Source organism: Microchirus variegatus (assembly GCF_963457635.1).
Source record: "Microchirus variegatus genome assembly, chromosome: 19".
In the NCBI taxonomy this organism is placed as follows: domain Eukaryota; kingdom Metazoa; phylum Chordata; class Actinopteri; order Pleuronectiformes; family Soleidae; genus Microchirus; species Microchirus variegatus.
The window spans coordinates 14,292,822-14,306,684 of NC_139820.1; the positions used below are offsets into that span (position 1 = coordinate 14,292,822).

At 42.8% G+C, this 13,863-nt stretch overlaps 1 protein-coding gene across 1 annotated transcript in view; it reads right to left on the reverse strand.

Annotated features, from left to right (window-relative positions):
- slc2a9l2 (solute carrier family 2 member 9, like 2) overlaps positions 1 to 13,863 on the reverse strand; it is a gene marked incomplete at both ends in the record, with an annotated part of 185,283 nt that overhangs the window by 105,984 nt on the left and 65,436 nt on the right. The window contains one exon of the mRNA XM_083906063.1: positions 10,021 to 10,208. Within this exon, the coding sequence (XP_083762189.1) occupies positions 10,021 to 10,208 (188 nt within the window). The remainder of the gene's footprint in view (positions 1 to 10,020; positions 10,209 to 13,863) is intronic.

Genomic DNA, 13,863 nt, shown 5'->3' on the forward strand with positions numbered 1-13,863 from the left:
GCGCCAGCGCATGTGTCGAGCTCATAGAGCGAAGCCCCGTGTCGGTGCGCGTATCGCTTTAAGAAAATCATGTGACCGACACAGCTGCAGTATCGCCTGTCATGCGGCTCGCCGGGCGCGCCAAACTGTGTTTAAAAGGAAGCGTATCTGTCAACGGGATGGGTCTCTGCCAAAACAATCACGCATCATTTCTAACAAAAACATATCCGCAAGCCATAATGGAGCCAGAGAAAAAAAGAAAAGCTTCTGCCGTGTGGGACCATTTTGATCTTCTCTCCGCAAATAAGAGAACTGTCATCCGATATTTCACAAAGTCTTGGCTCACTTTACCATCAGGCCACCACAAGAAGCGAAGGAAGTCCTTGTCCTCCTCAGTCACTTTAACTTGGTAGAACATAGACTGAATGTCTCCCATGAATGCTACTGGCTCCTGTCTGAATCTGACAATGACTCCTAGTAGTGAACTGGTCAGGTTTGGGCCTTGAAGAAGCTGGCTGTTGAGTGAGGCTCCTTTAAACTCAGCTGAACAGTCAAACACAACACGCAAAACACCTTTCCTGGGATGACGTACACCATGATGAGGAATATACCAAACTTTTCCAGTTTCTCCATCCAGTTGATGCTGAGGCACTTTCTCTGCATAGCCTTTCCTTATAACATCTGCGAAGAAGCTGGTGTATTCTTTATGAAACAGTTCATCCTTTCTTAGCCTTTAATCCCAACAGCCTTTGCTTGACCATGGAAAGGTTTTTAGGAAGAGTAAGCTGTTCCTTCCTGAAGGGCATTTTCACACTGTAATGGCCATCCTGAAGCTGTGCTGACTCATCCATAATCTTTAAGAAACCAACGTCCTCTCTTGACATCCCTTTTTCTTCTGTACTTCTTTCATTGAAATCGTGAGTGTACTGTTTGTTCAACATCTCTTCCAGCTTACACACAGAAATCCTATTGACGGCAGCCACTGAGAACCCTGTTTTAGGTTTGCTGATCTCTTCGTCTCGCAGGGGACCATTAACTACCCAACCAAGCACAGTTCTTACTGCATACGGGCTATTCCCTTGGCTGTTGACAACTTCCCAGGGTTCCAATAACTTAGGGACGTTGGTACCAATCAACATGTCAACACCGGCATCTATGCAGGAGATCTGTACATCAGAGAGGTAAGGCCACTGTAACAGCTCTTCCTGTGAGACAATGTTGTTAGTGGTCACAGGCATTTTACTTTGTGTGAGAACCTCTGGAAGACTGTAGAAGTGGTTACTGTCGAGACCAGCCACCTCCAAACCACTCAAAGCATTCGTGGAAACAACCTTCTCTTGCCCCATGGTGCGTAAAAGGAATTTGGTTTTTCTACCACTGATGTTCAACTTTTGCATAAGATGCTCCGAACAGAATGTGGCTGTACTGCCGGGATCCAGAAATGCATAGGTTTGTTCTATTTTGTCTCCTTTGATGGATTTAACTTGTATTGGCAGAATGGACAAAATGCTATCCTCCCTTCCAGCCCCTGTATGACCACAAGTTGCTGAAGAGGGCGGTGTGGCATGTCTTGTTTTGTTAGAGTGTTCACCTTCTGTGTGGGGGTAAATATGGAGAACCGTAGGATGCCTCTGACCACACTCCTTGCAAGTTAGGCGCCTATCGCATTCCTTGCTTATGTGTCCACTACGCAGGCAGCCAAAACACATCCTCTTCTCCTTTAGAAACATCATTTTTTCCCGATGCTTCTTCCCTTTCAGGTTTAGACACTCCTCCAGTGGGTGAAACTGGGAACAACAGACACATGCATTTTTCGTCCTTTCCATTGAGTCCTGACTCTGTTGGCTTGAGCATGAACCTTTGGATGAATCAACAGCTGCTACTGCAGTGGCAAAACTGTCACCTTTGATTCTGCTGAACTTGGACTGAGACTTGAATCTGCTACCACTCTTGAATGCCGGTGTATGGCTTGTCGCGTCCTGGATGTCGCCAAAGAGTGGATCTGAAATGATTTTAACTTGTCGTTCAATAAATGAAACAAGATCTTTGAAGCAAGCTCTTCGATTATACCTCTCCAAGACCTCATTTGCCTTCGTACTCCATTTATCTCTGAATTTGAATGGCAGCTTTGTCATGATTGCTCTCATGTTGGTTGGCATGTCTAGTTCTTGCATATAGGGAAGCTCCTCCATCACGTTGCAACAACCACGCAGAAACAGAGAAAAGGCATGTAATGACTTCACATCCTCTGATTTCACTGTAGGCCAAGCCAGAGCCTTTTTTATATAAGCTGCTGCAATCCTGTATTCATTTCCAAAGTGTGTAAAAGTTCTTTAGCCAGTTGATAACCTCTGTCAGGAATCATGTGTTGACAGCTTTTCACCAATTCTCTGGGTCCACCTGTTGTAAACTGCTCCAAAAAATAAAGACAGTCCGCTTTGCTAGCCTTTGATTCTACTCCATGCTCAAAAGCTCTGATGAAGTTTCTGTACTGGAGAGGATCACCGTCGTATACTGGAATGTCTCGAGATGGTAAGGACAGTAAGCGTTGTTGTTGAACAAGAGCTGCTGTAATTTCATTCTGCTTATGCATTATGGTGCATAGATCTCCCATTTGTGCAGAATGTAGTTGTGGTTGCTCAACTGATGCACGCTGTTCCGTATTTACTGGCAAATAAAGAGTCTGTTGCTGTGTTTCTCCATATTGTGTTGTTCCATATGCTCCAGTTGTTTTCATTCGTGTCTCCTGTCCTGATCCAAGGATGCACTGCAGCCCCTTTTCCACAGTATGTGCGTTCCCTGCACTCGAGTCCTTTTGACAAACTGGGAAATTGGTTTGTTGCATTGCACTCCATGTCCAGGGTTCATATGCCTTTGCTGCAGGGTTGAGTCCTTTACCAAGTGATTTTTGTTCCGTGTTCCTTTGTAGATATGAATTCATTCCATTCGATGATGCCCGGGATTTACTTAAACATTCTGAAGCAGTTTGCAAAACTGCTAGTTTGGCTGTGGATGCTGCAATTTCAGCATCAATTTCAAGTTGCTCTCTTCTCCTTCGCAGCTCTGCTTCTTGCTTCTCAAGAGCATGTTTTTCCTTTAAAGCCGCAGATCAAGCCAGAAGCGCAGCCTTTTCTGCCTCTGCTCTAATGCGAGTTGACGCTGTCGTTTGACCACTTTTGCTGCTTTTACCACTGCCTGTGCTTTTTTGGTAAGAACGTTTGCTGGCAACATTTGATATACTGTCATCAGGATGAACATCATCAACCACCTCACAAATATTTTCATTAGTTCTCAACCATTGTTTAACATCATCAATGAAACAATTTTCAACCAACATTTTTGCAGCAAACCATGTATTTTGTTTCCCACTTTCTTCAGTGGGCATTAAAGGCACCAGCGAATCATGAGCATTTTTTTGCTTCTTCACACAAATAAATATTTTTTTCCAGTGCACATTTTACCTCTTCAACACTGCCTTTATGCATATGTTCTTTAGTTACTGTTCTTATATTTTTAACTTTGCTTAATTTATCTTTTCTTACATTTTGTAACTTATCCCACTTTTCAACCAAAGCCTTATGTGTTAGTTTAACAATTATTTTACCCAAGTGTGTTTCACTTGAGTTTTCCATTTCACTAGAAGCAGTGACGGCGGCGGTTTCCGCGACCGGCTTATCAGAATTACCGTCCATAATGTCCTCCTTTTATTATAATGTTCCACAATGAAATCCAAAATACTCGCTGCGAAAAGTTCAGTCTTAGGACACGATCCGTATTGTTATTTTAGCGACCAATGCATTGGGATTATGCTCGCGAAGTAGTGTGCACACTTTATGTTTTATTATGGCCATAAAGCTGGTAGCGCTACTGCTCATACCTTAATGCATGCGACGGGCGCCGTAAGATGTGGTAGCACTGCATCGTCGGATGAATCCGCTGATGATCGTTGTCACTCCGGGAACACGGCTGTTGTTATATCCCATGCGGCTCGGCAGAGCTCGGAAACCCGGCGTTGACTACAGCTGGCCCGGCGCTATCTTCTTCCTCCCCGGCGTGGCTCCAGCCGGCCCCCGGCGTTGTCTTCCTCCTCCGTGCGGTGTCCTTTCCGCGCGAATAACTAACACTTCTAATTGAAGCGGAGTTTTTGACTTAATGTAATGGCTTGTTCGTATCCAACAAAACAAAAACAAACAAAACGAAACTAAGCCACTGAGGGGCTGCGGCACTGTGTACGATTAGTTGACGCGTCCGTCTTCTTCCAGGTCCAAATGAATGAATCACTTGCATCATATGCTGTCACCCAAACATTTATTATTCGTTGCGCACTTAACAAATGAGCGTTTTGCATGCAAATCAAACAATGTTCATTGTTGTCACAACGCAACAAACATATAACACCACCACGATCACGCTGACGTTGACGGTCAAAAACTATTTACTTCTCCACTCGTCCGCAGCACACCTGCCCAGTAATTACCTGCCGTTGGCTTTATAACTTTCCCTACACCACAGCACGGAGCGCCACCTACCGTCGCACTCAGGAATTACATTGTAAATAGACAAACAGATACACATATAGATATGGCTCTAACAAAGGTATTTGTTTTTATTTCCTTGTAATTTCATATGGTTCTTCCCAGTTCCCACTTGATTTATCAGAACTCAAATCCATTTCAAAGTGACTCAGTTTAAATAATTTTACTTTCTGCAGGTTAAATGTCGCATTTGTTTGACAGAACTGTCTTACATTAATAAGAGTACATCTTCAATGCTGAGGCACTACAGAGCTAGGCATGAAAATGAAGCCACAAATAGGACTACACCAACAACCGACACAGGTAGGCCTATAGAGACATTTTAAAACGTCCTCATGGTCACTTTATTGATAATTAATTCATATTATTTTGTTGTTACTACATTTTTGACCATCAAGCTTCCAGGAAGCATGTGTTGGACCAGGCTATCCTGTATTTTATTGTGAAGGACTGCCAACCCCTCAGCGTTGTGGAAAATGAGGGGTTCAGGGAACTGCTTCAGGTCCTTGAGCCATCATATGTTTTGCCAACCAGAAAGGTTTGTACAGAGAATGTCTAGAGAAGTAGTTGATATATCCAATTAATTTAATATTTAATTTGAATATTGTTTAACTTTTGGTTTAACTTGGTTTAATTTTCAGACTGTGAAAGAAATGGTGGCCAAAAAATATGTGGAGGAACGAGCCCGAGTGAAAATGGAAGTACAGCAAGCTGTACAGCTGACATGTGGACATCTGTGAACATGGAGGCTTACCTGGCTCTGACCTGTCACTACATTAATGAGAATATGCAGTTGTGTACATCTGTGTTAGGTGTGCAATACTTTCCACAAAGTCACACTGCTGACAACTTGTATAAAGTGTCTTGTGACCGACGCAGCAGTGCAAACATTTTTTGCATCCACAAGACAACTCCAAATTCGCCATTCAGTTTGCATTGCGCATAGTCTCAATTTATTAGTCAGAAAATCAGTTGATCAAATCCCTGCTACTTCAGATCAAGCACCACAGCCAAAGAGAAGTTTGCTCAAGTGCAGCAACAGATGGGACGGCCAGCCCTTAAACTCATCAATGAGGTGCCAACACGCTGGCACCTATGAAATGCTGAAAAGGCTACATGATGAGAAGGAACCAGTGTGGGTATCCCTTGGGTCACTGCCGATGAGTTTAGCATAATTGGAGAAACACTGGTTGTGCTTGCTCCATTTCACCAGGCTACAGTGGAGTTGTCAGAAGAGAAGAGAGTTTCAGGGTCAAAGGTCATCCCGATGATGAAAATGCTGTATCATGCACTTGAGCGTAACGCTTCAAACATCCACACACAGGCAGTAACACACCAACATGAACGCGTCGAGTCACAGACACTGCTTCCAATCTGGAGTCATTAAGTGTGTTGACCCTATCTACACTCCTAGACCCCAGATTTAAATAACTCGGGTTTCGTAGCCCCACTAAATGCAGCGAAGTTCAGGCATGTTATTTGTGCAATTATTTGTTTGCCAATCATGTACTAAAATGCCAATTTGTTGTTTTTTAGAGAACTTGTTGTGGCAGCACCTGGACAATGAGGTTAGCATGCAGACGACTAACATCACAGCAGATGCCATCATCGAGGTCAAGAGGTACCTGGCTGAGGGCAACATGCCAAGAACGCAGGATCCCTTGAAGTATTGGGACAACCAACGACAAACATTTCCCAACCTCTTCCGCCTGTCCCAAATGTTTTTATGTACCCCAGCCTCATCAGTGCCATGCGAGTGTGTGTCCTCAAAAGCCGGAGAACTTGCATCCAAAAAAAGAAATTGCCTAAATCCCAAAACGTTGGAACACCTTCTTTTCCTGAATAAAAATCTATAAAAAACAAATCCCCTCCCTGCCAAGAACGCAGGATCCCTTGAAGTATTGGGACAACCAACGACAAACATTTCCCAACCTCTTCTGCCTGTCCCAAATGTTTTTATGTACCCCAGCCTCATCAGTGCCATGCGAGTGTGTGTTCTCAAAAGCCGGAGAACTTGCATCCAAAAAAAGAAATTGCCTAAATCCCAAAACGTTGGAACACCTTCTTTTCCTGAATAAAAATCTATAAAAAACAAATCCCCTCCCTGCCAAGAACGCAGGATCCCTTGAAGTATTGGGACAACCAACGACAAACATTTCCCAACCTCTTCCGCCTGTCCCAAATGTTTTTATGTACCCCAGCCTCATCAGTGCCATGCGAGTGTGTGTTCTCAAAAGCCGGAGAACTTGCATCCAAAAAAAGAAATCGCCTAAATCCCAAAACGTTGGAACACCTTCTTTTCCTGAATAAAAATCTATAAAAAACAAATCCCCTCCCTGCCTCAAGGACAAGTACATAAGCATCCTCACATTCACAACACTTTGATTTTGATTTTGACATATTATGACCTTTAAGATATTATAATAAACCTTCACTCTCTGATAACACCCCAACTTTCACTACAATATCAAAGATATTCAACCTTTTATTAAGATATAAAAATATATAATATACAATATAAAATACATTAAGTTAAATTATATTATTGTATAGCCTATACTAGGTCATTAAATCAGTTGAGTGTCATTGGGTTGCCAGTAATGATTTTAAAGATCCAGGAGGTGTCAGTATTGAGCAGCACAGTGACACAGTACCGACACAGTATCAATACAGTTTGGTAATGTGTCGCAACGCTTCACGAGGCCTCATCTACCCATCACTAAAAACAAATAAAGGATATGCTATATACAAGAAGCGCTTTGGTCATCAAAGCTTTGATGACGACTGCTTTGATGACAATCGCCCTTTGATTTCGCACTGTACGCGCTGGGCAACTGCTAGAAAGTTCTAAACCTCCCACTTGGCTTCCTGGTTCTTGAACCCAAGTAAGCCACAGCAACTAATTCAAACATTTGTAATGATTACAATTAATCTATTGATGATGATAAGATTCAAGCAGACATAACATCTACCTAAAGTACATAAAGTCACGTCCCTTAAACAGGAACGCAGTACCTACATTGACGCACTACACATTTTACACGACGTGTGTAATTAAAGGTTTGCTTCATAAACATACATACATACATACTGATACACATCAGTATGTATATATGTTTCGGTAATGGATCAAGACCCCCCCGGTCTTGTTCCTTAACCGAAACACTCCACCGACTGGTGGAGGAGGGTCTTGATCCTTAACACACCACGTGGTGAGGGTTTGACCTAGGAACGCCACGTGGTGGGGACTGTTTATTTCTGCTCCTCCACTGGTAGTAGGACTACCAGCCGCCTGACATCCCTGTGGAGGATGGTGAAGGGGCAGCTTTCCAGCCCCCGGCCTTTCTTGCAATGCCCACCAGAGGCTGGACAACTTTGGCAGGTTCTCAATTTTGAGTCTCGTACTACGCCTTTCGCATCGGGACATACTTTTATGACTCGGAATTGGCCCTTTAATGCGTTCTGGTCGGCCAACCACACCAAGTCTCCAACTGCAATATTTCTAGCAGGTGCGTGCCACTTCTGCCGGACGAAAAGGCTCGGGCCGGCAGCTGGCTCCACCGTTTCCAGAACTTGTTGACTTCGATTTGAATTGCTCTCAGTCTTACGACAGGGTAGGTTGGGTACCCTTGAGTGTCTCCGCTAGGCCCTGCACGACCTAGCAGGAGTGTGTTGGGAGTGATAACTCCTACCGACTCATCTCGTACCTGGGCCCTGGCACCGATAGGCCTCTCGTTAGACAGATTGGCTGCTAGGTAAAGGAGGGTTTGGAACTCCAGTGCCGTCAGGTTGCCCACCTCACCAACATTACTCAGTGCCCTCTTGAGTACACGGACTGCCGCTTCAGCTGCTCCGTTCCGGTGTGGAGAGTCTGCTGGGTGAAGCACACAAGTCCAATCGGTCCCTGTGGCCGCTGCCTTTGCCTGGATCTGATCCTTACCGATACTATTTAGACACCTATAAAGTTCCCTTAGCACTGGCCTGGCACCTACAAAGTTGGTCCCTTGATCTGACCAAAGCTTCTTTGGGTGGCCCCTGAGGGCCCTGAAGCACTGGTACACTTCCAAGAGTCCTTCCGTCGACGGATCTCCTACAATGCCAGCGTGTATTTAATTACATTTTATCTATTACTAGTAGTATTTTATTTTATGTGAGTTCATTTTATCTATTTTTATCTGCTAATTTCTGTTTTATTGTCATTTTATCTATTTTATTAGTAATATTTTATTTTATTTATTTAGTTTTATATTTTTAGCTTATGTAGTTTTTATGATTTTATTCCATATATCCATTAGTTTTAGGTTTTTATTCAGTGTCTCCAGTGTTTCCTCTGTGGGAGCCGTCTGCACTGGGGGGCTGTGATTACCTCTGGCTAGGACGTCTCTAACTTGTGGTGAACATCGGCCTGTCCGGTGGGGGGTCTATGGCAGTGCTTCACTGTTGAGGGCCGTAGCTGGCCTGTGGCTAGGTGGGTGCCAGGGTGAAGGCGTCCTGGCCTCGGGTCATGAGCAGCCCTCAGAGCAGACGGCTTCCTGTGATGGTGTTTCCTGAATTGGCTCCTCTGTATCCAGCAACACGTTTCGTAGATCTTGTTTATATGCGTGTATGTACGTATGAGTGTGCGTGTGTGTTCATGTGCCTGCATTTGTGTGTGCGTGTGCGTATGTGCTGTGGTGGGGGTTTGGGTTTGGGTGGTGCGGGATGGGCTGTTTTTAAACTTGTAAAGCACTTTGTGCTACATATTTTAAATGTATGAAAAGTGCTTTATAAATACAGTTATTATTTGTATTATTATTATTATATATTTAACTGCCATTTCTTAGCCAAACAACCAATGATTTAAAGGGGAAGTAAGTAGTTTATAGTGACATCTAGAGGAGAGGCTGAAATTTACAACAAAGACCTGCTGCTCTGCTCACCCCCTCCCTTCCCTGAGCGCTACGGTATCCGCAGCTGGTCAAATGTCGTCCTCGTTGTCTTTCTCCGTGTCAGCAGATGAGGTTCGTGAGGTGAGGGAGAGGGCTACCGCGGCCGTAGCAGACGAAGCGGAGAGAGAGGAGGCGGGACTTCCACTACAAGTAAAGAGACGCTTGATTTGTTCTCTCGCGTTTGTCCTTACAGGCTCCGGCAGAAACATGGCGTCTCGCTGCTAACATTGGCTACGCGGCCGCGGCCCGCGACCATATTATTTTACATGACTTTTTGAAACACTACGAAAATGAAACAAAGAATATTATACAGCAACTAGACAATGCAGGAGAACATAATATGTATACTAAAGTGGATTTTGGGTAATATAAACCCATAAATACTACATATTGTCCCTTTAAAAAGGAAAATCATGAAAATGTACAGGGGTAAACTTTTGCATAGCACTGTTTGTATATAAATATATATATACACAGTATCTATACTACACACATAAATTAAAATTATATTTAACTGTCTGGAAAGCATGAAGTGGAGAAATACGGTCTAAGAAAAATGATAAGGGAGAGCAGCTTACAGCATTGAGGCCGCACAGCTGATAGCAGGCCATGGTCATGATGATCGTGATGAGCTGCCAGCGTACAGCAGGGCTCCTTATCAGTTGTAACACAGAGACAATTTGTAGGTTTCCCTGAGTCTGAGCCTCTCGTCTGACCTCTTCAAGCTCCTGGGACACATCCTCCTTCCCCAAAAACCTTTGAAAGGCTGACATAAGAACAGAAACTGTATTAAAAACATGCACAATAAAAAAGGCCAATAACAACCACTGAGATCAGAGTACTCAGGGATTAACCGAAAAACAGCCAGCAAAAACAATCTGTTTTATTGGACACCAACTGAACTAATGACCAGTATGTAATTTCTTCCACTAGGGGTCTCTGTCTCTCTTCAAACAATCAAACAATAATGACATCAAGGAGCAGTGTGATGGGAAAGCTTCAGCTCATTTCGTGATTGACTGAACCTCCCTGTCTTTTTTCCAAAGTCAGTTTGTATTCCAGCCTTTTTAATAAAATCGTTGGTTAGCAGCTGACAGTCGTAAAAACAGAAAAATAGCCCAGGCAACAGACATTACGTGATGACGGCATTTTTGGATTGTTGATATGATAGGCTTGCCGCCTCGATTGTTGATGTAGCAGTACGCGAGCGTCAAGTCCGGATGACGTGATGACGTAATGGAGGTGTGTCTCATTACTTAGGGGAACGTTCTTACCCCTAGCACCCTCAACTCTGTTATTGCCAAGGGGAACTCCGACAAAGGGGTAGGGGGAAGGAGTGGAATTGTTCATCAGCAGGTGGCACTGTTTTACAAGTAAAATCTAGCTTCAATCCGCGAACAAGCCGTTCATTCATTTTTCAAAATAAAACCAGAAAAAAACACACGGAAAAACAACATGCTTTCTCAACAATCTTTAACAAAATCAAAATTGAAAAAACGGATAAGGACTAATTTTTCCAATTTCCAATTTTGTGCTTAAATTAAACATGGAAAAAACAGATGAAGAGCATTTCCCATTTAATCCAATTTTTATAAAAGCTGACCTGACCTGTAAGAGAACTCTATCAGAGGGACTGCAAAACAAACAAAAGAAGAAGAAGTATGGGCAGACTGGAGGATTATTCTGGCATGATTTGGCATGTTTTTACGACGGCTTATTAGGGCCAAGTGCTATAAGAGTAGCATGGCTCCGCTAAGGTGGTAGTGCAGAGTGAGAGTGTTGTGTGTACGAGTGAGACGGTGAATGGAGCAACAGCGAGAGACTGGTCAGCAGGAGTTTAGAACACAGTCACAGTGGATGTTGAAGTTAGCATCAACTTCGGCCCTGGAGGAAACTCTCCTCTGTGCTTCCCGACTACGACCTGAGCGCCGAACAAGAAAATTTAACACAAGTATTAAAAAAAAATAAAAAAATTGTGGATGGGGGGAGGGGGGTCATATTTTGAGATTTACTTGATTAAAAGTGGCAATTATATGAGAAAATAAAGTTGCAGATTTATGAGATTAAAAGTACATTTCCATTTTATTAAATATGTAGACTCACACCCGCGATTTCTCCTGCTGTTTATGTGTTTTAAACGAACCGGATGTATATTGACTGATCAGTTCTGTCTGTCACCTGCTCCTGGCTGCGCTGGGCAAAGAAATAAAGTCCATGAATCAGTTAAACCAGTGTTTCCCAACCCTGGTCTTCAGGGAACACTGCCCTGCATGTTTAAGATGTTGACCTGAAAAAGATGCCAAATCATGCAAGAATAATCCTCCAGTCTGCCCATACTTCTTCTTCTTTTGTTTATTTTGCAGTCCCTCTGATAGAGTTGACTGACAGGTCACTTTTTTTTTTATTACTTAACCTTTATTTAACCAGGAAGGTCCCATTGAGATTAAGAACCTCTTTTTCAAGGGAGTCCTGGAGTTGTGTGACTTCCGGGTCACAACTTGCTTTTATAAAAATTGATTCAACGGGAAACGCTCTTTATCCGTTTTTCCCCATTTTTAATTTAAGCATAAAATCGGAAATGTTATTGTTATTTACAAATGCACATCTTTATTTGTAAAATAAAGCAGAGCAGCAGGTCTTTGTTGTAAATTTCAGCCTCTCCTCTAGATGGCACTATAAACTACTTATTTCCCCTTTAAAAGGACACTGGAGGGAATATTAGGATGTAAAGTCACTTCTTTCCAGTACATTAATTATTTTTCCTATAACATCCCAGGAGTTACAGGATGAAACAATATGGTGGGTCCAGTTTGAGAACATGACCCAGAAAAGCAAATCTCTACACACCAATGGCAGCTAAAAAGAAAGTCATTATGAGCTGCCTGGCTAAACTTTTCATCACTGGAAATTGTGATATCTGATCATTGTTTAACCTGAAATGGTGAGAGCTGGGTAGTGTGTCACATGTCTTTACTGTGGGAAATGGCCTTTTGATATGGTGGGGGTATGTTACGCATTCTTTGACCTCGTAAAATAAGAGGAAGTTTAAATAGCCCTCTGTTTGGAAGAATAGGATTTGGGTTTTGCATGCTGAATGAAGTGGAAAAGTACTGAGACTGTTTGAGGAAGGGGGTTTGGATGTACAGTATATATATAGGATAGATGCAGGGAAGGGTCAGACTCCTCTCGGCTTAGGTGATGAGTAGACATTCTGTCAAGCTCCCAGAGAGGGTCTCCAGATATATCTGCTTTTTGTTACAATAAAGGTGTTAAACTGAGTGAACGTCTCATGATCATCTCTCCTCATCAACTTGGGGAAGTCAGCATTCTTAAACAAAACCGGCCTAATTTATAAACACATCTACTCTCCTGACCCCCACCTGGGGTCGTACCTATGTTCCCCGGGAGGAGCATCGGATTGGAGAGCATCGGAATTTTTTTTTTTTAAAAAGGCTCCTATGTTCCCCGCTTTTCTTTAACGGGTCCAGCTCCAACCTGGTCTACTCTCTGTGCAAGGCAAAGCGCAGGCGGCGCAGTGATTGTTTGGCTGACCAAAAAAATGGTTTGATGCTCCCCGATCGGAGAATAGGACATAGACATAGATACGACCCCCTACTCTGATTACCTGACACCAGCTGAACTGACACTTTTTATTCCACAAACTAATGAAGGCTGCAATCTGAAATTTACGTGGGTGCTATTTAGTGGAACAGTATAAAGTATTGATCACAACTAAGCAATCTAACGTTTCTCACTTTTTTTAATTAGGTGAGTAACTGAAGCCTGGTCCACAGAGTTTATGGTGACTGACATAACATTTCTTTTAAAAGCTGCAGTGAGTAACATTTGTTGAATTTTGTTGTTGCTGATGAAATTCCTCCTCAGTTTGGTCTTTTGTGAACAGACACAAAGTAACATTATTTATATGCTGTGTCCATCCAATGTCAATGTTTGTGTAGCATTTGTGTGTATACAGGAACATTTGTGTAGCAGCGTTTGTGTGTATTCAGCAGCGATTGTGTGTATACAGGAACGTTTGTGTGTATACAGCAGCATTTGTGTTTATACAGCAGTTTTTGTGCGTATACAGGAGTGTTTGTTTGTAAACAGTTTTCATTAACACATACAGGGATTAAAAATGTTTTTTCATGCTGTCTTTTAATAATCCACTGTGCATTTCAGAACATTATGTGGTTGCATTGTTATTAACTATCTCCATGGCCAGCCCAAACATTTATGGGGCCCTAAACAGAATTTGATTTGTACCTTTGTGAATTGCATTAACTATATTACAGCTCTGTTATTTACTCCAAAGTAGTGTCACTCTTGTTTTTTGCATTAGGGGCTGAGTAAAATCACATGGCCCACTTTTAATTTGCACGTTCATATGCAAAGTGAAACACAAACAAATACTGGACTTG